Source organism: Leuresthes tenuis, unplaced genomic scaffold, assembly GCF_036924035.1.
Source record: "Leuresthes tenuis unplaced genomic scaffold, fLeuTen1.0.hap1 SCAF_15, whole genome shotgun sequence".
Lineage (NCBI taxonomy): Eukaryota > Metazoa > Chordata > Actinopteri > Atheriniformes > Atherinopsidae > Leuresthes > Leuresthes tenuis.
In genome coordinates, this window is record NW_027325369.1 from 18,717,862 (window position 1) to 18,742,781 (window position 24,920).

A 24,920-nucleotide genomic window follows, 5' to 3' on the forward strand; every position below is an offset into this window, starting at 1 on the left:
TTCCACATCATATCAATCAGGTATATGTTGTGCTTAGATGAAAAGTATCAAATACAGCTAAATTTAATCCATATGTTGTACTCCATGTCGATTCCAACCTCTTGGTGTCTTTATAAAGAGTAAATTAGAGCCTTCGCTCTTATAAGAAATGTGAAGAGACACCCATTTTTGTTTGGTCGATTACATTTTAAAAGTTCAGGTATGAATAGAAATGTGCTCTAAAACGATATAATCCTGTGAAATTAACTTGTTAAAATGACATTCCTTGAGAAGATAAAAGGAAAACGAGGAGGAAAAGTGTTTCGAGTGAGTTAGCGCAATGCTTGAGGGCCGGCCAGCACACCTGTTCAGTGGGAGATGCAAGGCAGGAGCTCTAAATACAGGCCAGAAAAGCGTTGGGGGGCCAGGCTGCAGGGCCAGCCATCTTTTCATTAGCCGTATCTAATGAAACTGCACAGGGCCTGAGGAAGAAAGGCCTACTGCAGGGACACCCTGCCCTGCCCGAAATTACACCAGAGACTCACCCACAAAAGAAGCATTCCGTCCACACAGCGACACTGGCACTTGACACCAAATTTTAAACCTGCATGTTGTTTCTTCAACAAGTGGAAATTTCCACTGCGGTCCCTTCCCAGGCGGGGAGGCAGGGCGAGAGAAACGACTTTCGTGGGGGTTTAATCTCACACTCTTCATGGTCCCCGACACTTTGTTCCCCGCGCGCTTTGTTTGGGAACAGTTGTCAAGATGGAAATATCTGATACTCTTTCTAATCACACGGGCAGCAATTACTGTTATTAAGCTTTCTTTGAGGGGGCGTCATTGTTTTCTTTCAACGCTACTGACAGACACCAAAGATGTTAACAGCATGAGTTGAGCGAACAACGGGCAAATTTGTGAGCGTGGGCTTGTACTTAGATGTGCATGAGAGGGTGCACACACAAACACATGCGCATACACAATGTGTGTTTAAAAGAAATGGTAATAGAGGCCGTAAGAAAAGGTGAGAATGACAAAATACCTAAGACTTGCCACTCAAACTCACTGAGTTCTTACTTTACACGTTTAGACTGTAATCCTCCAGGGGCGATAATTATCACTTATTTTATATTATTTTTCAGTTTGTTGATGCATTTTTTTATCTTATTTTGCTAAAAAAAAAACAACAATTTCATCCCTTCAGGTTTTTAGTCACTGTCCTGGTATCTTCTGAATTAACCACTTTCAGTCAGAGCATGTCTAAGTGTATTGTTTTCAGGTTTGAGTGAGAATTCAACTGGATGACATGATGTAGTTATTAAGCTCACTAGATGTTCAAATTTCATATTAGTAATGGTATTGGTCCCCTTTTAGTCACCTGTGTCTGAACCCTTAAGACTCTTCCGCTGCTGTTACCTGTTGCTACCTACACTGTACGCAGCATGTGGCTTTGTTTGCCTGCGTTTGTGCTGATGACCCTGAGGTCAAAGTATACCATCGATGACAGCCTTATCCCCTTAAATGCACCGATGAGCATCCTGGCTGCCATGTGCCAGTGCAGAGGTGTGTGTGATGAGTGGAGATGAGCCACAGACAGGGGTGAGAGGAGGTGTCACACAGATAACCCCTACAGATGGACTGCGGGAGGGGTCTAAGGTTTCAAACCTGAATGTGTGTATGTGTGTGCCTTATGTAAAAATGATATACCCTGAAAAAGAGTATAAGAAGAAAATGTGTGAGTGTTTCCCCGCGTGTGTGATGGCATGAGTGGGAGAGTGAAACAAGAGGCCCTGACCTTGAGCAGCACCGACATGAGCTATCATCGTGATGGCCCCACCTGAAAAAAAACAAGAGAGCAAAGACTAATTCTTTCCAGTTTGGGGCTATGACGCCGCAGAGAATGACACATTAAAATGGGGGCCATAGGCACTTGTTTTTGTGTGGTAGATCAACGCTGATAGTTTGTGGTTTAACTAATGTAACTAATGTCATCACCCCATTACAGTGGAGGTGAGTCTTTTTTGTTGTGTTCAAGGAATTTAGATATGATCTTTGAGAAATCCCAGCTTGTGTTTTCAGAAACAATGGTCCATTTGCTCAGGGCTATTTTTTGGGGGGTTTTTTTTGGAACACCTCTGGAGTAACACAAAACTTTGGCAACGAAAAAACTTTTGCTTCACCACCATTATCTGGATTTGTGGAAAAGGGCTATAATAATTAATCTTTCAGGACACACCACTGCTAAACTTCTGTCAGGGCTATTTCAGTTGTAATTTAGCTGAACAGATAACTGGTGTTTCTCTTTAAGATATCCAAACAGTTGCACTAGTTCGTGAAAGGGATTTAATCCACGAGCATCTGCGTTTAGACTTTGACTTAGACAGATATTTTAATGCATGTTTTGTATACTTTTCAAAAATCCTCTCACCCTAAAGATGTCAGTGAGGGACTAACATGAGAGAATGTTCACAAAATGAGGAACAGTTTTCCCTGTTCACATTATGATATAATGTGGCACTAAGCTGACCAAAAGCTCCATCATTTTGGTAGGTAAAAAGACCTACAACGTGGAAGAGTGATTTTTAAATGTATCTCAGTCATCAACAAATACATGAACCTATTAAGAATTTGTTGCTTTGATCCTTTTATTTTTGATATATATTTTGTCTTTAGGTCAGACAAAAGACACCATTCAAAGATGTACACTCTAGGCAGCCATATGAGAAAAAAAAGTTGGAATTTACTCTCTGAGGAAGTGGAGAGGACTGAAAAATTCAAAAGTATTGTCATTTTCAGATTTGATATGTTATTCACTAAAAATTTCCCAGCCAGCTGGCAACACTTTATGCTGATGAAGCATAAACTATTATGGCAATAGCTTTTATTTATTTATTCATTTCTCAACATTTTTTATTATGTATGTTGTTTTTTTATTATTTCATCATCAATGCACTAGATCCCACACAACATTATATCACTTGTATGGCATATTACTACACACCAGACCCCATGAACTGCTGAGGGAGTTGACTGGCTGTGTTTTAGTCGATACTACAAACACTTCTTCTTCTGGTCCTTTTTTTTAAAATTTTCTCAAAACTGTCTGGTCAGCTTTCCAGAAACAAAGAAACCTCAATTTTACTGTTAAACTTACCTGAAAGCCTGATTTTCAGAAACACACGAGCACACACAACTAAATCTTTATTATCTTGTAACTCCAACAAGTAAAAAGGAACATTTCCATGTTAGAGGTATGGAGTGCTCCCTCTAAAAAGAGGCTATGCAAGTCAGGCTCCTCTTCCTTTGTTCCTGTGGGGAGGTTTACTGTCTGTAAACACTTGGCTTGACTTTACGATGGAACATCCAAATAAAAAGCTTTTTTGAAGACTTCACCCTGTCACTTAGTCTACCAGTGTCAATAGACCTGCTGCATAATGACTCACCTGTAATTGCGTGAGAACGAGTTCTTACAGGAGACTGAGTGGCACGTCACATAGGAATGACAAAGCCCTCCATGTTTATAAGACTCATTATGTAATTGACCCCACACCCTCATTTACATCCCTCCATGGTCACACACACACTCAAGTTTATCGATTTCCTGGGGTTCCTGGGGAACATTTTGAGCATCATGTGGAGCTTTCAGGACGGGAGGCTTGATGATGTGGGAGGCTGAAGATTCTCCTCCACCAAACATAAACTTTAAGGTCTAGACTTGAAGCAGGCTGGTCTTAAACTAAATGGTATGCTTACTGGGTGTGTGGAACTTACATAAACGTTCCTCTCTGAGCCTTTTAATAAACACGCATCCTCTCTTTGTGTAGAGTAGTGGGATAATGAGCAGGCAAGACAATTACCATAACTAGCTGATGCTATCTCAACTTCAGGGGGAGATTAGTTGAAATGTTGTAATTGCACTGTCAAGCTGCTGGAAAAAAAACACAAAAAACACCCCCCTTCTTGCTAAACATACACATACATGGACTTCCCAGCATTCTGCAGCCTTCTCTGCCTTCAGCCACTTCAAAATGAAATTCTTCTGTCTTCCCCTCGTTTAGCAGCCAACCCTTTCTGATGCTGATATGCAGGCATCAAAGAGAAGTCCAGGGGCAATTAAGAGGGCCCAAGGGCCTGCACATGCTCCAGTAGTAAAAACTAACAAACTTGTCTGACTTTTTCATTGTGTAAAATGCAATTAATGTCATCCCTGATTTATTTAGTACAGCTTGCATGTCAGGAAATTTTCTAATAAGGCTCTGACTGAACAAAAAGAGATAGAAAATGTCTTTTTTTTTTGCTGAGAACAACTGATTATTATATATTCAATTTAACTTAATTTATGGATTAAAACTTGAGAATTGATACGTACTGTTATCATATTGTCTTCTTTATATTGAAATAATGACCAGTGGTTCAAGAGACATGATGATGTACCTCACACCAGTTGAAAGACAAAGCACAGCCAACGTCCCCCAGCAGTTCAAAGGAGTCGCTCTCTAAACATTATCATATAATTTGGGCCAGCCGTCAGCTTGTAAATAAGTGATGTAGAAGCCTATTGTGTGATGGGGCACAGGTTGGAGACAGGCGTCTTTGCTCTGCCGGCTTGAGTCGCTGAAGACAAAGGCAGGAGACAGAGCGTCTAACCTTTGATTCTTCTGAGGACTCAGCCGCCTTGTATGAGGGCAGGACGCATCAGCTACAATCATGCCCCCAATGTGGGGACGTCAGGAACAATAGAATCACCCTCACACAGTCAGGCTGAACAACAAACCCTGGCTGCAATTGGATTAGCGAGTATCCAACCACCGTATGTTCGCCTAATTGACATAAAAGTGAAATTTGAGAACAATAAGGCTCTCTAACCCAAAGACCCACCAGCTTTGAAATGGCATACCACTTCTATAAAAAGCTTCTGCTGTCAAAATGCATTCTATACTGTTGGGAAAATTCAGGATCACAAGGTAAGAATTGGCTGAATGAGTGGACGATTCATTCTGAGTTGGTAAGATACCAGTTAAAATGTTTTTAAAAAAGAGAAAAACAATACAGTAATTTAGGAAAAACAGATCATATGACGATTTTCTTCTTTTGTCTCGTTTTTGTAAAAAAAAAAAAAAAGGGATATGAACAAAATCATAATGAAATTAAAATGTAGTTCAAGCTATTTTTAATTCCAAATTCAAGTAGCAAAAGTAATGAGGATTTAGTGTCACTTTTTATTTCTATAATTCCTTGTTGTAAAAAGCTATTACATGTAATTTACATTGAGGTAAAAATTGATTTGGTTTTAAGGACCTTGCTGAAGATAATCCGATTGATTTTGTTGTGAACGAGTTAAACGAAGCCACTGTACATTTCTCATTTCAACCGACTTCTTAAGAAACAGCGTTTTGTGAGAAAAATCCATGCAGTTCTCCAGGTTCTGCAAACACACAAAGGGTACATATTGTGATATGACTGAATGTGTCATAAGAAGCAATCTGTGTTTTTATTTTCCTGTATATAATATGAAAGCAATAAATATTACCAGTAAATAAACTTTACTTTTTAGAGTGTTTTTACTATTTTCTCAATAAAAAACTTATACAATCTAATGTACATTATGAAAAGTTGTACAGCTTTTATGTTTAAAATAATGACTCAATTTATTTTTTTATATGTAGATATAAATATATATATTTTGTCAAAATAAATGATCATATTGTCAAAGAAACAAAAAAAAAAGTGAGACAAACATAAACCTCATAAAAGTTATAAATAAGGGTCCACGTGAACATTTTTGGACTAAAGACCTTCTGATTTGTTTTAGCGTCCATGTTACTTATGTCAAGTCGCCAGTCCAAGTCCAAAATTTTGCAAGTTTGTGTGTTAGCGGCAGCCGCAGCCCTCAACCACCATTTCCTGGTAGTTTTTTAGGACCACCTTGTCATGTTCATCTAGATAGAGCATAGAGATGGCGCTGAGCTCTGTTGGTACACAGCAGGCCTTGGGAATGTTGTTGTTCACAGAGTTCACCAGTGTCTGAACAATGGCGTGGTTGGTTGAGTTCAGATGATCTGCCAGAGGAAAGGGGCATTCCCCGTGGCAGTAATAGGCCTGGTAACCAGGAGGTGCCACTATCCAGTCATTCCAACCTACATCGCTAAAGTCCACGTATAGTGCATGGCGCCGGCAGTTGCGGTTACGTTTACGGCCCCGCTGTTTAGGGCTACGCTTGGTCCGGCGGGTCAGCGGGTGACCCTTCCCATCATGGCCAAAAGTAACCAAGAGAGGGCGCAGCTGCTCCCAGTCCTCTCCAGGCTCTTGGTGCAGTGAACGGCTTACGCGGACATGTCGGCCCTGGTGGCGCAGAGTCTGGTTGAGTTGCAGAACCTCCACAGCCAGTCCATAATTAGGGAGGCGCTCACGAGTCCAGCGCAGCACAGCAGGGCTGACGTCGAAGCTCTCCCAGCGTGTCGTGTTGTGGCTCACGAGCCGCGTATCCAGAAGCTGTGTGATAAGCTGCCCGGGCCGCGGCGGTTTCAGCACCTCGTATACGTTTATACGGTGAAGCCCCTGGTCCTCTGAGAGGGTTTCAGCAATGATCTCATCAATCTGATGACGGTAGAGCCTTAGTTCTGCAGAGGACAGCAGCTCATCCTCTGGAATGCTGCTGAGGTTGAACAGGAAGCGAAGAGGCATGGATTCTCCATCATCCAGCTCAGGCATCCTCTCCATGTGCTCTGAAAATGAGAAAGAAAAAGAATGAGACGTTTGCCAACGTGCAGGGTCCAATAGAGATCAGAATATGTAAAACATGTAGAAAGAAAACTCACAAAGTTGATTCAGATGTGTATATATATCTTATAAATGAAAAAATATTCAGGTATGAAGTTTTCATGAACATATCTTTTTCATCTATTTGTATTCTGTGTTTGTCCAAGTTCTGAGAGAACCAGCAGATAAATCTATGAAACACAGATCTGTATTAACCTCACACTTCCTAAACCCTAACATAGCTTAATTGACACCAAAGAATGTACATGCAGACTCCTCAAGTCCTCTAGGGTAGTCAGGAATATAAATATATATCATCTGTGCTTCCTTATCTATATTTAAGGATTATCATGCCCTTCTCTCAATGCCTTTCTCTGAGCACTTTGCTGAAACATGCATTACAAGGAGGGTGGTGATTAACGTACCACAGCTACAGTATAAACACAGTGGAGGCTCCCTGTTCCACGCACAGTCTGCAGATTTCTGGCAAGATCACCATTGTTGGGGAAAGGAATGTTGTGTCTACTATTTTCCTGCTCAATCCACCCCTGTTATTTCACACCCAGGCCCTAATCTTACCCAGGTGGTTCTCATTATTAAAACCTGCTGTGTTTTTGATTAGCTCTGCAGTCTGTTCACTTAAGACATTTATCATTTTCATCGTGAATAATCATTAAGGAGTCAGACAATACACTAGAATCTCATTTATTCGAAGCCCATGGGAAAGGAGGTATTCTGTGGGAAGACCAAAACTTATTCAAAATTTCATATGTCAACACACTCTCCTTCACATGTCTTGTCTGCCTTGTAGTCTAATTGACAAAGTCATTTTAAATTTATGATTGCTGTTACACCCAGTCAATAAAAAAACAAAAAAAAAACACCATCTCTCCGGCTGAATTCGGGATGAATGGTTTGCCTTTCCTGTAAACATTTTCTCCTCAACCAACTGTCCATCTGCTGCACACTGTGCAACCTCCAGATGTTTTGGACAGATCAGTCACACTATCGCACAACGGTGCTTCCATGGATGCGAGCCCTCGCACTCAAAAGGCTTCAAAGCATATTATTAACATAGTTCAGCAAAGGAGAGGAGAAATAACCCATACACAGCTCATGTGTGCACATACACGTTGCATCACAGGCAGAAGCTCCTTCTCCAACAGTAAAACTAGTCTCTGTACGCTGCTGGGTTAGCGTAAGTTGGCGTGTACTACTACTAGCGGAGTGTTTGACAAGCCCAATTATATCTAATGACTAACACAACCCTGCTTCATCACTCCTCCGGAGGCCTGGACATGTTCTGTAGCCCTGAAATCCTGCCGGGGTTTTCACAGTTCACCCTGCCACATGACCAGTTTCTCACTAGTTTGTAACATCTTCTCTGTCTCTTTCAGTCAGTCGGAATATTGTTTTTAAGCAGACTAGACATAGACATGCCTCTGAACGTTGTGTAAAACCTTAACTGAAAATCGCTGCATTTGTACTGCAGCTCAGCAGTACCAATAAACAGAAACTCCTCTATCACACAAAGCCTCTGAGACTGTTTTTCCATCTCTCCAGAGAGCTGCAGCGTCTTCTCTCATCACCCACATTGTTGGCAGTTAGGACTTTATTTAGAAGGCTGCAGAGTAGCATTAAAGATAATTGCACAGTGAGGAAGGTCTTTCTAAAAGAGCCTTCCATATAAACTAGAGACATGAGAGAGAAGCACACTACAATTCCAAGCCAAGAACAGGCTTTTTTAAGCCATGTTCTGTTGGGTGGGGTGAGAAGTGTAAGTCAGTAATATGAAGGTATGCTTTTCCTTGAGCTACTAACCAAACACGCAGAGCTTTGTCAAATTAGCCTCTTGAGAGCTTGTCTAGTGGAATTCTTTTGCCACTCTGTAGACAGTGTTTGGTGACCACATCCTTAGATTCTTTGGTTATGGCTAGATGGGTGGAGCACCCTTACAATCATGTTTCCAGGCAGAAGGATTTTTTTTTTCTTCTGAAAAAGACCTTAAGTATGGCGTCATGTATTTTGCTCTTACACTTAGATAAATCATCTTTCTTCCAATTCATCGTGACACTGCCTCCTTCCCCTTTTGTGCTTTTTCATTTCTGCCCACAAATGATGATGCACAAATCCCTCATTTCTCTTACCTTCATGGTGAAAGCCCCTCACAGTGTTGGCCCGGCTCGCTGACCTCTCTGGGTACTCAAAAGCAATGTCGTGTCCGAGCTCCTCAGCCTCCCCGGACTGCAGTCGATAGAGGTCCAGCAGGTAGCGTGGCACAGTTGCTGAGCGACTGGGCCGCGGCCGCCTTTTAAGGCCAAACATGTGCAGGAGCGTGGCCTCAAAGTCCCGCAACAGTTCATGGCTCTGAGCGGCCGAACGACCCTGCAGGCCAGGTACTTTCTTTTTCCCTTCTTCAGGTATCAGACTAGCATGGTTACTCTCTCCCAGCAGGACTTGGCATATTAAAATGACCATCAGCATTCGATTACCAGGAATCATGATGTCTCTGGTGGGAGCGGCAGATGGAACAGAGAGATAAAAGATTAGGAAAGTTCTGAGCGGAGCAGAGGGGCGGGAGGACATAAGAAAGACAAGGACCACAAACTATCTTAAGATCTGTCTTTCCTTTTCTGTCGTTTTGTAAATGCAAGTTTTAAAAAGCTCTAATATACCATCTTCACCTTCTTTTTAAACTATTCCCAGTAGGGACAGACTAATTACCTCCAATAATGCAGTCTGCCTTGTTTACAGTAAAGCAGTCCCCGATCAGATAGACCACTTGCTGTTTATCTTTTGCGACATCCTTCAAAGGTAAACAGCTGGTTCCACAACCCAACTTTTTTAATGCGATCTGACAGGCCATTCCTCCTCACTCCACCCCTTCCCCTTGTCTCCTCTGCTATGATTAGACAAATAAAAGAGGCAGCCCTGGGGTCGGAGCAAATTCTTAACTCGATGAGGAGCCATTGTCCCTCACAGTCTCCCCCAACAAGCCATACCACAAATCTGAGGCATTTTGCAACACATTTAAAAGAAAAGGCTCTTCCTCATGCATGCGCCGAGCCCAACACCCCCTTACAGACCTTCAGTTCAAGTCTGGACAAATGCCACATAAATGAATGATTCAGTGGACAGAGAGGAGAGGGGGGAGAATTGCAAGATGCAGCAACGTGTCACATGCCACGAATTGAAATGCCATGGTTCGCTTACTTACCGACAGAAAATAAAGCATGGGAAAACAGTCCATGTTTGTTGGAAGCAGGCAATGGACACGTTCTTCCAGGAAATGTTAGGTGGTGTTGGGAGGCTGCAGGAGAACGTTGGAGTGACCCTGTTCCTGAAAGATACAGTTAAAGACATGAGGAAACTATAAACTGAGTGCGGCTGCAAACACTTGAGGTTGTTACATGGTATTTACTTGAAGACCAGCACATGAGAATGTGTGTATTTTTGTGTAAGCTTGTGTGTGTGTGTGGGTAAGAGAGAGACCCAGTGTCTCTTTAAGGCTTATCATTTTGGCTCGTGGGTAAGCTGGCTATTTGCTGTAACTGGAATGTAAGGAGGTATGTGCCACAACACAGACAGCAGATCACTAATACTTTACACTCACACTGGACAGAAAACACACCTTTTTCAGTCACTGCATCTATACAAGAAATTACCCTTAAAGAAAATATCCATTCTTGCATTTTGCTTGAATGAAAAGTTAAAAATTACAACTGATAACAGTCAAATTAAACAAACAAAAAAAAGGAAACACACTGAGCACAGAGGGGTGGTAATACCTGACTATCACCAAGCCAAAGCTGTATGCGTAAAAAACTTTCTCCAAGTGAACCCACTCAACCTTTATCCCTCTAAGCAGCTGAGATCACTTATTTTTAAGACAAGGACCCTCTCTAAAGTGCCTCATCCCTTTGCAGCGTTGTGCTGCTTGAGGGCTCGCACAAGCCGTGGTGACACTGATGACAGGCCTTCTGCACTTCCCTGTCATCAGTAGGAGAGTCTTGCATTCGGCGCTGATGTATACGTAGGTTATATTTGGCTCCCTAATTTGATGAAACCACTGCACCGAGGATATTTTATTGAAATATGCTCCGCAAGACTGTTTAAATAAACTAGGAGCAGCTTCTCCAAACAGAATCTTAAAAATACGCCAAGAAAAAAAAAGAAAATAAAGCAGTCATCTTGTTCTCAGTCGGGTTTAACAAGCACAGCTATACGGGTCTAATGATTCAGTTTTTACACATCATTTCAAGTGTTAAACGCTACTGAATCACTCTAATAAAATTACTGAGTGACCACAACAACAGCACCATGGAGCAGACATGCCAACTCCAGAGCGACATAGGTCATCATTTGGAGCCTGTTCTGCTGGAGGGCACCCAAGCATTAACACAGAGAGAGGATGCATATTCCCAGGAACTGTGTGCGCATAATGTCTGTGTAAAATAGACAGTCTGTGTGCTTTACAGTGCACGAGCATGCCTGGCTTGGTATCTGTGTGATTATCTCAGCCCCTGCACGGCTCACTGTACATGCAATCAAGGATCTCTTTCCTAACAGCATTAGACTTTGACCTCAGTCTGACCCTCTTTTCTCGGTCATGACACTGGATCCAGTGTGTGTGTGAAAAGGCTGAGGTGCGCGGTGCGCGTGCGCGAGCTGAATGGCGTGCACGTCTGTCCATACGCACGAGCGTGTGCCACCGCTGGCATATTCGTGAGAACTGTGGCAGAGAGTGGAGAGCTCAGAACATGATCAGCTCTATTACCCATGGGGTGCGGGGATAAACGTGTGTGTGTGCGAGTGACTGTGTGAGTCTGTGTGTGCACATCTCTGACAACAAACGTTCATTGTACAGTGAGGGCCTCTCCCATGATTACAGGGATTCATAGCACTCAAAAACACTGACCATACAGAACATCTTGTAACTGTAACCAGCCACTGACAAAGCTGCAGGCTAAAGCAGACAGACACTCAAAGTGGTGTGATGATGATGAAAGAAGATGTAAAGCAGACAGGGAGTAACTTTCAGCTCTGGAAAAAGTCAGAGTGTTCGTGTTGCTGGCCTGTTTTCATCATCTGAGATATAAAAAAGAAAAGGAAAAAAGTGAAGGCAAAACATTCCCAGTTTACATTTTTTCACATTGACTTCCCACTACATTTATCCCTCATATTTTCTCCCCTCAATCAACCAATGAAGAAATAATGCAGAAGTCCTGCACTGCAAAATGCTTCAAAAAGCGTTGCACTCCGAAAACATTTAAACTGGGCAAAAGACACATTTTGCAACGACAAATGCAGACCAGGGTGCAATTAGGCCGTAGCAGTCAACTGCCCTTGGCTTTCCTAGATCCCCCCTCGACCCCTCCTTCCCTCTCGGTCTCTCTCTGACCAGAGATAATGTGATCAGACTATGCACATGGCTCTTCAGATGTGTTTCCTGAGGAATTTGACAGTGATGGTGGGAGGGAAGATGGGAATAAGGAAGGGAGGGGGGAGGGAGGGCAACAGGTTACCACGGGAACGTTCTATGGCCAGATTTGATCACTTTAGATGTCTGCAATGAGTTTACCAACAGGTTTATAGTCATGGAAATTGTCCTTCTGATTCAACTGCAATATGTAAGTGCTAATATGCTGTTCCATGCAGCTCGCTGTTTTTTATGGGCTCCCCACACGCTGGCCTGCTTTTCCAATGAGCTGCACGAGTTTGAGAAATAACTAATGTCAAAAGCTAACTTCCTTCCCACGAAGGGATTGCAGCCCTGACTAAAAACTAAAAGGATCTGAACAACAATTGAGGCTTGAAGTTAAACTTAATATTTGGGGGGAAAAGGGGAAGGAAGAAAAAAAAAAGACTTCAATTTCAGCTATTTTTTAAATGAATTATTCAGATTGAGGACTTTAATCCAATTAATTTTTTTTCCTGGTGAGCGACTCGAAATTCAAACATTCATGGTCAGTGAGATCATTGTGAGCAGATTAACAGTTTTGTTGGCCTTTATAGCGTTTTTTTTCCTTTGAAAGACTAATAAACAGCTGTGTGGCTTTTCTAAGATTAATTCCTATAGTTCTCTCTTTGCACCTGGTCAAATTGAACCAAAGCAACAATAATAACGACAAAAAGAGGAATGAATTCTTAAAAGAAAGAAAAAAATTTCAATGACAATTGTTTTCAAAGAGTTGCACATGACTTAGTCATTTAAAATGTTACAGATTGAAAACATCAGGTGGAACAGTCAGCACCTGGTCAGCGTTCTCCTGAAACAAGCAAAAGACAAGAAGAGCTTTTTTTCGACAGGTAGATATGACTGTTTCAAAAGAACATGGTCTACATTTGGCTATCAAAATATCAAACGCTTCTGTGTCAAATCTTTCGCGTTTCTTTTCCTCTACTACAGCATAGACATTTGAGTTCCAGTGTAAATCAAGTGCCAAAGACGGCGTGCGCCTGCAGGCCGTTTTTTCCTTTTTTATTTTTCTTTTCCCCTCTTCCCTGCAGTCAACAGGATTAAATACTCAATTCCCCTTCTTAAAAACTGTTGAAAACATTTCATACACGTGCACCCTTGTATAACAATCTCCCTCTACGTTTATAAACGGAACTCGATCTTGCGTGTTGGCACTTACTGTTTTTAGCAGACATCATCACAAATGGACAGAAACGAGCTCAACAAACCGGCGCGTTTTACGCAGGATTTATGGCTGGAAGTCCATATCTGAAATCTAACTTAGTATAGGTTAAAATAATGAAGTGGAAAAAAACAAAAACAAACAAACAACGACAAAAAACCCCATCATGTCAAAAAAACATCTGAACTCTGTCATCTCCAACGTTGGTATTACGCATACCTGGGTGCCAAGGAGGCAGATGCAGGTGTTTAATCAGGCAACACCGATGTTCAACTTGGTGAAAAGGTTCAAATCGGTATAAAATAAATATTTTAAGTGTCCCGAAGAAAAGGAAGCGCAGGGAAATCGGACGCTCTGTTTAGAAATGACCTCACTATCTTGCTTTGTCATTGCACAAGTCCCGGCAACAAAAAGCTTCGCAAGCCCGAGATCACAGCGCTGTACGCAGTTATTTGACTTAATCTCACTCTTTCAATCAGTAAGGCAGACTGCAAGACTTCCATTTCCATGGAGGCTGTCTTTATTTCTTTGCTTTCTTTTTTTTTTTTTTTTTGTCGGGAATGATTTTTAAACCCTCGGTAAAGTCGTTCAAACTCGCAGAAACACCACAGACCAAAACTAAGACTTGTTAAACGTCACCCAGAGTCCCTCTTCTGTTCTTTAAAAATAGGTTCTGTTACAAAAAGCCAAATGCCTCATAAGTGTGAGGGTGTCAGCTGATGAGCGCTTACCATCAGTAGAGGTACAGGTATCCTCGAACGAATATGAAAACGAAGGTGTAAAGCAGTCCAGGCGTTACGCCGAAAAAAAAAACACGCCGAAATGAGCCTTAAAAGAGAAATATCGAGCCTTCTTGGCTCATTAATCCTTTAGTGTCACCTCTACACGGACAAGAGCAGCTAAGACCGGTTCTCAGGCTCTACGGCGGGGTCTCCTATCCGTCTCCAGAACAGTCGGTTAGGGCGGGCGGTGCGCTGGACTCAGAATGATCCAGCATCTATGGCCCCTTGCAGTTTTGATGTGTCCGCCCAAATTTGACCTCTCTGCCTCCTCTTCCTCCGCCCCCGACCCCACCTCCCTCAAACACCTTGGATAACCCCCCTTCTCTCCTCCTCCACTTTAAATAAAGACAGCTCACTGCGCGCATTTTTTTTCCCTTTTTCCTTTTTTCCATTTGGGGAAACTGTGTGATTTGACTGTGAACGAAGCTCGACTCCTTAATAGCGACCATATGTATTTAATTTAATGCATCCAGACTGTAAACTGCACGTTGCAAGGTAAACATCTTAGAATTAAAAGACCTATGTACCTGTAGATGCAAGCGATTAGTTTGCAAAGAATCTGAGCGGCGTTGATTGGCCGGATTTAACCTCCCAAAACTAAGGGCAAAAATTCAAGATCAGCACAGTTAATAAATAAAAGTAAATATAACATGAAATTGAATATATATAAATAAAAGGGGGCAATAGTGATGAAAAATCATCTCAACAAGATATAAAACAGTGTGCCCCCTAAAAGGTCCAACATTTTTTACCTAATTTTATTTACACTGCAAACGAATGAATGAACGAATAAATAAATATATAAATCAATATTTCACAATTCTTAATTTGTTATATTTCTTTAGTCACTTGCTACAGGGATGAGGAGGATCTTTTTTGTTGTGTTTTTTTTTTTTGAGTATCTTGGATGGATCATAATCACTGTAAATGCATATTATAACTGACATTTTGATAACATGTTTTTCTCAGAAGCTCATTTGGAAATATTTTTCTTCATTTGAGCCGGAGCTAAATCAATAACACCATACAACCAAATTATGTCCTTGTGTAACATGAAGAGTTTTCCACTGAGCCTTCCTCTTGGACCCTCCGACCATGCCGAGAACCAAAGTGCCTGAGTGTTTTTTGGATAACTCCCGCACAAGTGGAGCTGTGAAACACAGATATGATCAAACACCAGATGAAAACTCTTTCAAAAGCCTTGCTTAACACACACACACACACACAAGCCAACTTAATAACAGCCTACATTAAATCCTGAAAATTCAGAAAATCACTACCATACATTCACACAAAAATATCTACTTCAGCGTGGATTGTCATCATAGTATTATTATTCTGCTTTTCAAACATATTCATTGCTCCGTTTCCTGATTAATATTGTTATCCAACTGCTGCTCATATCATCTCCCCATGTTCTAAATAGTTTATAGAAAAGTCATTCACTTTTGACAGCGCTTTGAGAATTTCTTCAGTTGGATAAATATGAATCTGTAATATCAGCAAACATCGTGCCTCACTCAGCCAGAGCAGTGGATTTTACATTTCTGTATTTAGATTTTTAAAAAATGAAAGAAAAGAAACCCAGGAAGTTAACCAGTGGCTCATCACACTGTTACCAAATGAAAGACTGGCCCTGGAGAGAGCCTTTCATACTTTCTTTTTCGGTCGCCATAGTTTCTTTAACTCGCTTAGAAGTTAGGGTTGTGGAAGCGCGTAATAAGTTGGGTACAATCTGAAATTTTACAGCCAGAGGTAATGATATACATTTAAGAAATCAAATGATTTTACCCAATTTCATTCAGCAAATGTTGAATCACTTTTGTAGAGTGAATTTGGTAAATAATTAAATGCATGAATAAACAGGGTGAGATCGTCAATGTTTTCCTCTTGGACATGGACCAAAAGGAAGAAGAAAAAAAAAAGACTCATTGTATTCTTAGGCCATAGTGATTACCTCTAAATAGTTGTTTACATAGATCAAGCTATCTGGGATCCTAATAACATGTTTTTGCATATTATCCTCATGTTTTGTATCATTCCAGCTTTTGGGCACCTTTAAGTCTGATCAGTTATTTTGTTGATCTACATTGAATAACAGAGCTCATCATACAGCCCGATAAGCTTTACTTATTTTTTTATATCTGTGCTTTCACATGTGTGGCTTTCAGGATGCGTGTTGTGTGACTCAAGCCGCTCATTATTCTTTTACTGTTTACTTTCTGTGTGACTCTTGATTCTGGGATTCAAGCTGTGATTGTCTCACTTCGACACCACCACTGAAGTCACTGGTGTTTTGTCTTTTCAACACGAACCTCACCGTGCCCACTTTATTTTTCGGACAGCCTTTTAGCTTTTTCACGTGGAATCCACATTTCAGGGATTTTCCCTTTTTAGATCTAATGACTGGGGCTGATCACGCAGATGACCTGACCTTACATCAGTGTATTCATAAATGTATCAAACATCCTTATTTGTCGGTCTCACAGCATGATTTGATATTCTGAGTACGGATGAAGGTTTAGCCAAACAAAACCCTACCAGCTTACTGGCTCTTAGCACATAGATCATAAATACAACCTGTCAGTATTAATATGATATAAGAATTTAATTATACTGGTTGCAAGTTACAACTTTATTTGATTCATGGCCGTCAAAACAGACTATATAACAGTATTCACTTTTCTTTTTTTTTTTTATTGTATCTCGTAATGATATCCACTGATTTGCAGCATGATTAATATTCCACACCATGTACTTTGAATAGAGCCTTATTGTACCCTGCCACAATTGGCAGGGTACAATAAGGGTGCATGTTATAATACTTCCCTTAACTCTATGGCCCTTTTGTTGCATAAAATATGTGGGAGGAAATTGCTGCAGAGACATTACAAAGTTTGTTCTCATGTGACCAAATAATAGCAGAATATACAGCAGAATGTTTATGTGAGGATGCTGAGATGTATGATATTGCAATGTTACCTTCGGGTGATTGTATGCAAATTGTAGATGCGTCAACCATCAAGGCAAGACTACACATGCATAGCTTTAGATCAGAAGATGCAAAACACAGACATGCTTAAAAAACAGCCACATAAAAACAAGCTAAACAAACATCTGGGCTATGGAACTATTTGTTATGGATAGATAAGATAAAGACCATTTCGTACATGTACCAGTGTTGGGGAAAAAGAAGAGAAACAAAGATACGGCTCAAGTCAGCACGGATCTCAGCTTGTCTCTCTGTGCTATCCACATGGATAAGGGAATGCCTTCAACTAAACCCCACTACAAATTGAGTTATTGGTCATCCCAGGTAAATCATCCAACATAAAAATGGTTTTAGCAACTATTTCCCCATCAAAGGTTGGAAGAAACCTGGGTGTCATGGTTGATGACCAGTTGTACTGATCATGCGGCATCTCTCTCTAAGTCATGTTGCTTTGCATTTTAAAACATATGAAAATCAGACTGCTGCTACAAGCGACGGTTACCAATGTCTAAACTCATTCATATAGGATTCATATAGGTATGTCATCTGTCTCTGCCACAACGCTCACAAGGCAGTTCTAATCCAGACTGTTCTCATTTGTGGTTCCACGATGGTGGAAGGAGCTACATAATGCCACTGAAGAAAGGGTGTCTCCCTCAAGAATCTCTTGAAGACTCATCTTTTCCAAACACGCCTCCTTTCTTAACAACTTTAACACCCCAACACGCATAACCTGCACTTACTTTGCACTTCTGTACCTGTTTCACTTGTACTCTGTCATTTAAAAAGATTTAAATAGTTTTAGCACTTAATGAATGGGCCAAGGTTTCTTACTGTACTGAAGCTTGAATGTTGCTCCTCACTTGTGGATGTGTGTTGGATAAAAGTTTTGGTAAATGATTAATCTAAAAATTTAAGTAATTTCCAATGAGATAGCTTTGACTTTTCACACTTTTTTTAAAGAACTTGTTTCACATTAAAACACATTGTCAAAGTTGTGTTGTGTTTGCAAAACATTGCAGGTGGAAAACTGTTGCTGAGTATCTTGTAATGCAGCCTGTAGTATCTTCAGAGCTGCCACAAGAAAAGAAGCCTCTGACCTATTCAGGCTGCTGGGAGCACAAGATATGTTATAGATGCCCCTTCCCAGTTGTTGACCAGACTTAGCCTCTTTGAACCTCCTCAGTATTGAAGGAGATTACCAACTGCGGGTGGCTTAGACCAACCGGCAGTGAGTGTGACTTATTTTACCAGGGTATGAACCTTTGCTCCAACAGTCTGGGACTCTGTGTGGATGGAAAATATTCCAGATATATGTCATTTTAAACTTTAAAAAGACAGTTATTTCAAACATCTAACTAACTGCCTCTTTTCTCTTGTTTCTGTTATATAATTTGTTTGGAGAACTCACCTCCCATTTCTTTTGAGTGAACTGAGCAGTCAGAGAGCTCACTTATCTTCTGATTTGCCTTTGGCCATTTTGGGAGGAGGTCAGCAGTATTTTGCTGCTCAAACATTTGCGAGAAGAGAGGGGTGACCTCACCTCTGTGCCTGTGTCACTAAATCCTGCTCGGAGCCACTCACCTGTGAACACCAGTCCAGCAATCAGCAGGAGCTCAGAGGTGACTCAGCCGCATAGACCCCCAGCCTCGATGTCATAACACACCTTCATTCTCTCTTTCTTGTCTCCCAGAGTGTTCACTAGTGCAGACACGTGCCACAGCCATTGATCAAACCTCAGCTTTCACTAAAGCTAGGATTTCTCATTGGAACATTCTTCAGCACAGCTGCCTCATGTTTCTTTGGGTGCTTGAGCTGCAGCGTGCTTGTCCTGTAATCCCCTAACCCAGCTCTGGGACCTGAAAGTCTGTAAGTGGTGTTCGGGGTTAAGGGGAGAGAGAAGGACAAGGAAAGCTGAGTTTGAGGATGGATTGAACAAACTATTTTAATCCCTGTAATGGAATTGGCATGTAAACTCATGAACCTAGAAGTAAACAGAAAGAAAATGGAGAGGAATGGATGTTGGACTGGTCTGAGCAGTGTTGAAACTCACTTCTTACCCCCACCGAACTACTTGCAGCCCCCCTTCTCATGAACAAAGATCAGTTGACATCCTTTCAGGCCCATCTCCCCTCAACAGACGTCGGTGCTTAGATAAACACCACAAGTTTCCTTTGACAAAGACTGTTAAGGTTAAAAGACAGAAATCTTCCCTGGGTTTTATTTTTGCAGTCCGGTCAAAAAAGCAACAGTCCTATAACAGACAGGGCTTTGGTCTCCTCACTTATTCTAATGATAAGACAGGATTTGTGAACAAAATAAGAGAAAATGCTACCATGCCAAGCTGTCATCTCATATAACACTCTTCGTGGAGAATATAATCAGACCGATTACAAAGCAAGATCATCAGTGACACTCCAGTGTAGGAGACTGAAACTCTATCGAATGATGTGAAGTTGTGAGTGACAGGGCTTTAATGTTTGTCCATCTCCTGCTGTCACTGGCGCAAAACTGCCTCTGCCAGATGTTATCAAAGGCAGCTGGTCAAGTGAGCGGTTGTGGCGGGGGCTTTTTAAGTCTTTCTCTCCTTCTGTCAAGGTGTAGGGAGATACACTTGGGCTTCGACACTATCCAGACACAGCCTGAGTGGAGCAACGCCTGATGCTAGGGCTCTGGGGGGTTACACTGAGAAACTTTCTCAATGGATTAAAAAGCTTTTTTATCACCATTTGGATTGGCACTTGAAGATACTCCTTTAATCTGAGAGGGAGAATTGACTTTGCCCACACCAGAGTCCCTAAGAGGCCAAGCTGAGAGGTAGCCAAATAAATTCTCCAGCGGTGCTGCTTAGCGGTGCTGCTTAGTGATAGTGAACTGCACAAGTGTTATGTTCCGGAGCTCAAGAGAAAAATAGATTAGACTTGAATAGATGGAAATTGACCAGAATAGAACATAATTAAATAAGATGCATTGCAGTAGACTGATACAGTGCCCTGAGAGATCCTGTGACCAGAGCCACAAAATTGAATGTCTGGAATCCTCTTTGGACAAGTCAGACTATGTAATAGTCTCCAAATGACGTTATGAAGTTAATGTACAAAGTTTCTATTCAGACAGAAGATGCCTCGATTCTCAACTGTCCCAAGACACAATAGAGAAAAGGTAGATGTTTTCCAAAGCACTACTAACTCAATTTTGAGAAAGTCATGTACCATCCTAACTGGTTCTGACAGAAAGCAGAATGCGTGTCAAAAATGATTCACACACATCATACAGCAGATTGACTTTTTAATTTTATGGGTGGCAAATAGCCTAACCTCATAAATCATCAGTGCACCACAGATCAGCCACATTTGTCCTGACATTACACAACTTTAAACGTATGGAGTTCAGCCTATCACTCCTTTACATTAAGATTTCACTGCATCCCTACAGGTCTAAATATTTGAGGTCATCAAGAGGCAGGCATATGAACAGTGTTCACCATGTTTTTCTGTTTTTTTTTAAGCATGACATTTAATACAGCATGTAAATCATTCCAGGGACCTGTTATTCCTTCAAGAATGTAATTACATACTTTCAAATAAAACTTGAAAGGGCCCAACAAGTTTTAAAATGCAGAGTGTGCTCCCAAGACGGCAGGAAGGAATTCCAAGCAGTTGGAATATGCTAACATCCCTGTGTGGGCGAACCATGAGCAAAAAGAGAGGAGAGTGTTAGAGGGGTTGGGGGCATCAAATCAGGGCAAGTAATTGCTTACTTCAGTCATATCATCCAATCATGAATTTTTTTTTTCTGATATTTCTAATCATTCATATCGATAGGTGCAACTCCACTTCTTTACTATTACTATCTGTCAAGCATTGTTCTACTGAAAAGCATACAACACACACCGATGCTCTGTTTTTCATTTGTCATCTGACAAATCCTGTATTCTCACCAGCTCATGATGTAGGATTTTTAATCTCAGAGCTAACAACAAGCCAGACACACTCTTTAGTCTGGAGAATGCAGCATCCTTGATTTCAGAAAAGAATAGCAAATGGTGATTTGTGTGACCACAGAACAGTTTTCCAGTCAATTTTAAATGAGCTTTGGTGCTGGGAAGGTGGTAGTGTTTATGATGGTAGATGGTAGAGCTTTAACCTGTATATTTGTGGATGGCACAGAGAACTGTTTTCATAGGCAATGATTTCTGGAAGTGTTCCTGAGCCCATACAGTGATTTCCTTAGCAGAATCATGACTGTGCTCTTTTTATACCCAGTCATGTTATTGACCTTTTGCCAATTAGCATAATTATTTCTAACATGTTCCCCAAGCTCTTTCGTCTTAGTACCACTTAATTTTCTAGTGTTTTGTTGCCGTGTCAACTTTGTCTCAGCGATCAAATCAAGATGAGATCATATTTTCCATGAACTTTTTATGCTTTCTTTGTTCTATTGAATACAATTTTGGTGTATGGGATTTGGAGATCATTGCATTATTTGAAGAGTGCATGTTAAAAATAGACTGCAAGAATTTGAATTTTATCCCCAATTTAAACTTATTTTTCTTAGACATTACAAAATATGTTGAAAACTGAACATTTTACTGTTATAACATTATAACTGTTGCACAGCAATTTCCCTCAGGAAAGCTTCTTGAATGTTGAATCTTGAATCTTATTGTGCTTCTTTTTCTTTTCTGAAGACTTATCTCAGCAGCATAAAGAAAAGGTTGTGAAAGGGGCAAGAAAGGAATGAAAAAGTTGTGTAATGTCTTAAGAAATGACTTAGTGGAACATATCACGAGTAATTAGATCACGAAACAAGTCAGCAACATGATTACATATAAAATGACCACCAAGAAGGCTAAGTTTTCCCAAACTAAAGATGGGGAGGTATTCACCATTCTGTAAACAGCCCAGTTGTACACATAATGTGTAATGGGTACATTTATCCACATGTCCAGAGCAATGTAGTGTCATAGTTCATAGCTGGAAATTGTGAGACGGCAACGTGTGCTTTGACAGTTGTTTCATGTAGGTGAGCGTTTATGTGACAAGACGATAAACCCAACCCGTGATGAGTAAAACATTTACGCCCAAACCATTAGGATATTTGTAACTTTCGTGCCATGTAGTATTTTGTAAAAGATTAAGACCAAACCATGGACATTAATTCTTTTTCATCCCGAGCCAAACCATTCACAAAAAAAAAAAAGCACACTGGAGAAGCAACAAATCGGGACTGAGAGGGGAAGTACAAGAGTTCAGGGACTGTGAAAAGCTGGAGCCTATCCCAGCTGTCACAGGGTCCTTCATAATAATAGCAATAATGATAATAAAAGAAGAAAAAAATTTTCAAGGTAACTGCACAAATAATTTGGGGATTTCCTGTTTATGGTATATAACATCGTAAAAATCCTTAAAAATCTCTGTATTCAGGTACAAGGGCATAAACTATTATCTAAGAGTTGTAATAGTTCAGCCCTCAGGCGGCGCTGCATTAAAAACAGATCCAATTCCTGATTTGATGAAATGCAGGTTAAAAATGCTCTTTTGCTGCCACATTTTCATTTAAGATGGTCTGAGGTGAAGTGGAATACAATTCTGTGTTTGTTATGCTTTTTGAAAATGATGGACATCACATCCTTCAGGCTGTAGAGGAAAGGGGCCATCTGGCTGGTTATTAGCACACAGTAAAGTGCATGACTTGGGTAAATGGCACATATGCGAAGGCATCATTAAAGTTGAATTGAACATAACAGATTTTGGAGTATGATGCCATCCAGGTGATTTTTCTGTTCTTTTTTTTTTCCGCAGGACAGCTGTTTCTTATTTCAGAAGAGTAATGCCAAACTGTTTGCAGCATTTATAACAACAACATGACTCTGTAGTAAGAGTACAGGTGCATCGTTTTTCTTACCATATTTGTTTCTGTTTACATGACTTTATCTCAGTTGTCTAAGATCTTCTTAGCACTAGTCAATTAGATGATTGCAAAAAGATAGAGCATGATAATGATTGTATATTTGGTCACTAGTCAGCTATATTGGCCTTGCTTTGAAAGTAATGTACACATGCTTTGCAATTAGCTCGTTGACTGATTATGTGCCTGTCTGATATGTCAAAACACTAATAAAAGCAGCATTTACTGATTTATTGGGAGAGTCCGGTCTGTTTATCAAATTTTAAGTCCCCAGCTTGGATGTTTCTGAAAGTGAATTTGTTTGCAATGTTCACACTGGGTAACAGCTGGAAGCGAAGTAGAGTAGACATTCATCACGGTGCGCCTTGTTTAAGTAACACAATTGTCACTGAATAGAAGGTATCAGTGTACAAGTTTGTCACGCAAATTAGATGAAACATTATTATTCTCAGTTCAGGGACTATTTGCAGCATTCGAACACAATGCAGGCTTGCTTGTCTACATGTTTTGAAATACCTTTGCTAAACCATAGTTTATCCATCCGTCCATCCATTTTCTATTCCTGCTGAATCTGATTCAGGATTGCAAGGGGGACTGGAGACTATCCCAGCTACCGTCAGGCAAGAAGTAGGGTACACCCCAGACAGGTTGCCAGTCCGTCACAGAGTCAACATAGAGACAAATAAGACAAACATCCCCACATGCTCTCATTCACACCTGGGGTCAATTTAGAATCTCCAATAAACGGTGGGTGGCTGTGGCTCAGTGGTAAGAGTGGTGTCGTCCAATAACCTGAAGGTCAGCAGTTAAATTCCCATTCTCACTGCTCCAACATTGGTGAGCTGACAGCCGGTGGGGTGGCACTCCACCTCCTTGCCACGGCCGAGGTGCCCTTGAGCAAGACACAGTACCCCCCCCAACACCTGCTCCCCAGGCGCTGTGAATGGCTTCCCACCGCTCCAGTGGATATGGCATCTGTCTCTATGAGTGTGTGACCCTGTGCATGTGTGTTTAACAGCTGTCAACCTGGATGGGTTGAATGTGGAGGAGTAATTTCATGTATCTCTACATGACAGTAATGTTTCAACTTCACTTAACACACACACACACGCCTGCACACCCTCGCATGCGCACTCCACAGTTGCTATGTCACTTTGTGGCTTTGATAATATTCAGTGACCATAGTTAAATTTCCATGTGCTTGTTTCTGGTGATATCGTTGTTGTCTGTTTCTTTCTTTTTGATCATATTTCTTTATTCATCTTTTTGATCTTTTTGCTGGTGCTCCCGATGGTCCTACTTGTAGCGTTTGTGTTTTCTTTTCCTCCACAGACGCAGCAGCTGGGTTGTCTGCTTTATGGTTCTACCTCCTTTCTCTTTCCCTCACTTTACCTATTTCTTTCATTCCCCCTTTAAATTGAAATTTGACTTTAAAAAAAAAGAAGATTTACAACGGTGCTGCAAACTATGATGAGAACACTGGCTCTGCGGGCTTTGGCTTTGCCTGTGCCCTCTCAGTACAGCAATAGAAATAAAAACAGAATTACCTATGAACCTATGCATGTTTATGGATGGTGGGAAGAAGCTAGAGTAGCTGAAGTGAACTCACACATGCATGGGAATGGCAATCATACTCCACATAGAGAGGCTAGAAACCTTCTTGCTGTGAGGCAATGGTACATTTCATTATGAAATAATAATAAAAAAGATCCTGCATTGTTACTTTGAGATATTACCTAAGTGCATCAGGTGTACTGTAACAGTTTGACTAGACTTGTTTGGCTGCCAGAAAGGAAGGGAACCTGTCAGTGATATTGTTCACACCCCAGTTGAATCCAGTCTAACTAAACCTCCAGTGTA

The 24,920-nt window shown here is 41.0% G+C and overlaps 1 protein-coding gene across 1 annotated transcript; it reads right to left on the reverse strand.

Annotated features, from left to right (window-relative positions):
* Positions 1-5,443: 5,443 nt before the first annotated feature.
* Positions 5,444-14,371, reverse strand: bmp4 (bone morphogenetic protein 4). Its single transcript, XM_072365396.1, has 4 exons — positions 14,108-14,371; positions 9,953-10,075; positions 8,883-9,244; positions 5,444-6,701 (listed from the first exon to the last, which is right to left on the reverse strand). The coding sequence occupies exons 3-4, from the start codon at positions 9,235-9,237 to the stop codon at positions 5,848-5,850; spliced, it is 1,209 nt and encodes a 402-aa protein (XP_072221497.1). The 5' UTR covers positions 9,238-9,244; positions 9,953-10,075; positions 14,108-14,371; the 3' UTR covers positions 5,444-5,847.
* Positions 14,372-24,920: the final 10,549 nt, after the last annotated feature.

What these genes read in the sequence shown, in the direction of transcription:
- bmp4 (XM_072365396.1), bottom strand. Translation starts at nt 9,237, where the DNA reads ATGATTCCTGGTAATCGAATGCTGATGGTCATTTTAATATGCCAAGTC. An exon ending in GAGGGGCTTTCACCATGAAG is followed by an intron (nt 6,702 to 8,882) that starts GTAAGAGAAATG and finishes TCTCATTTTCAG; the next exon opens with AGCACATGGAGAGGATGCCT.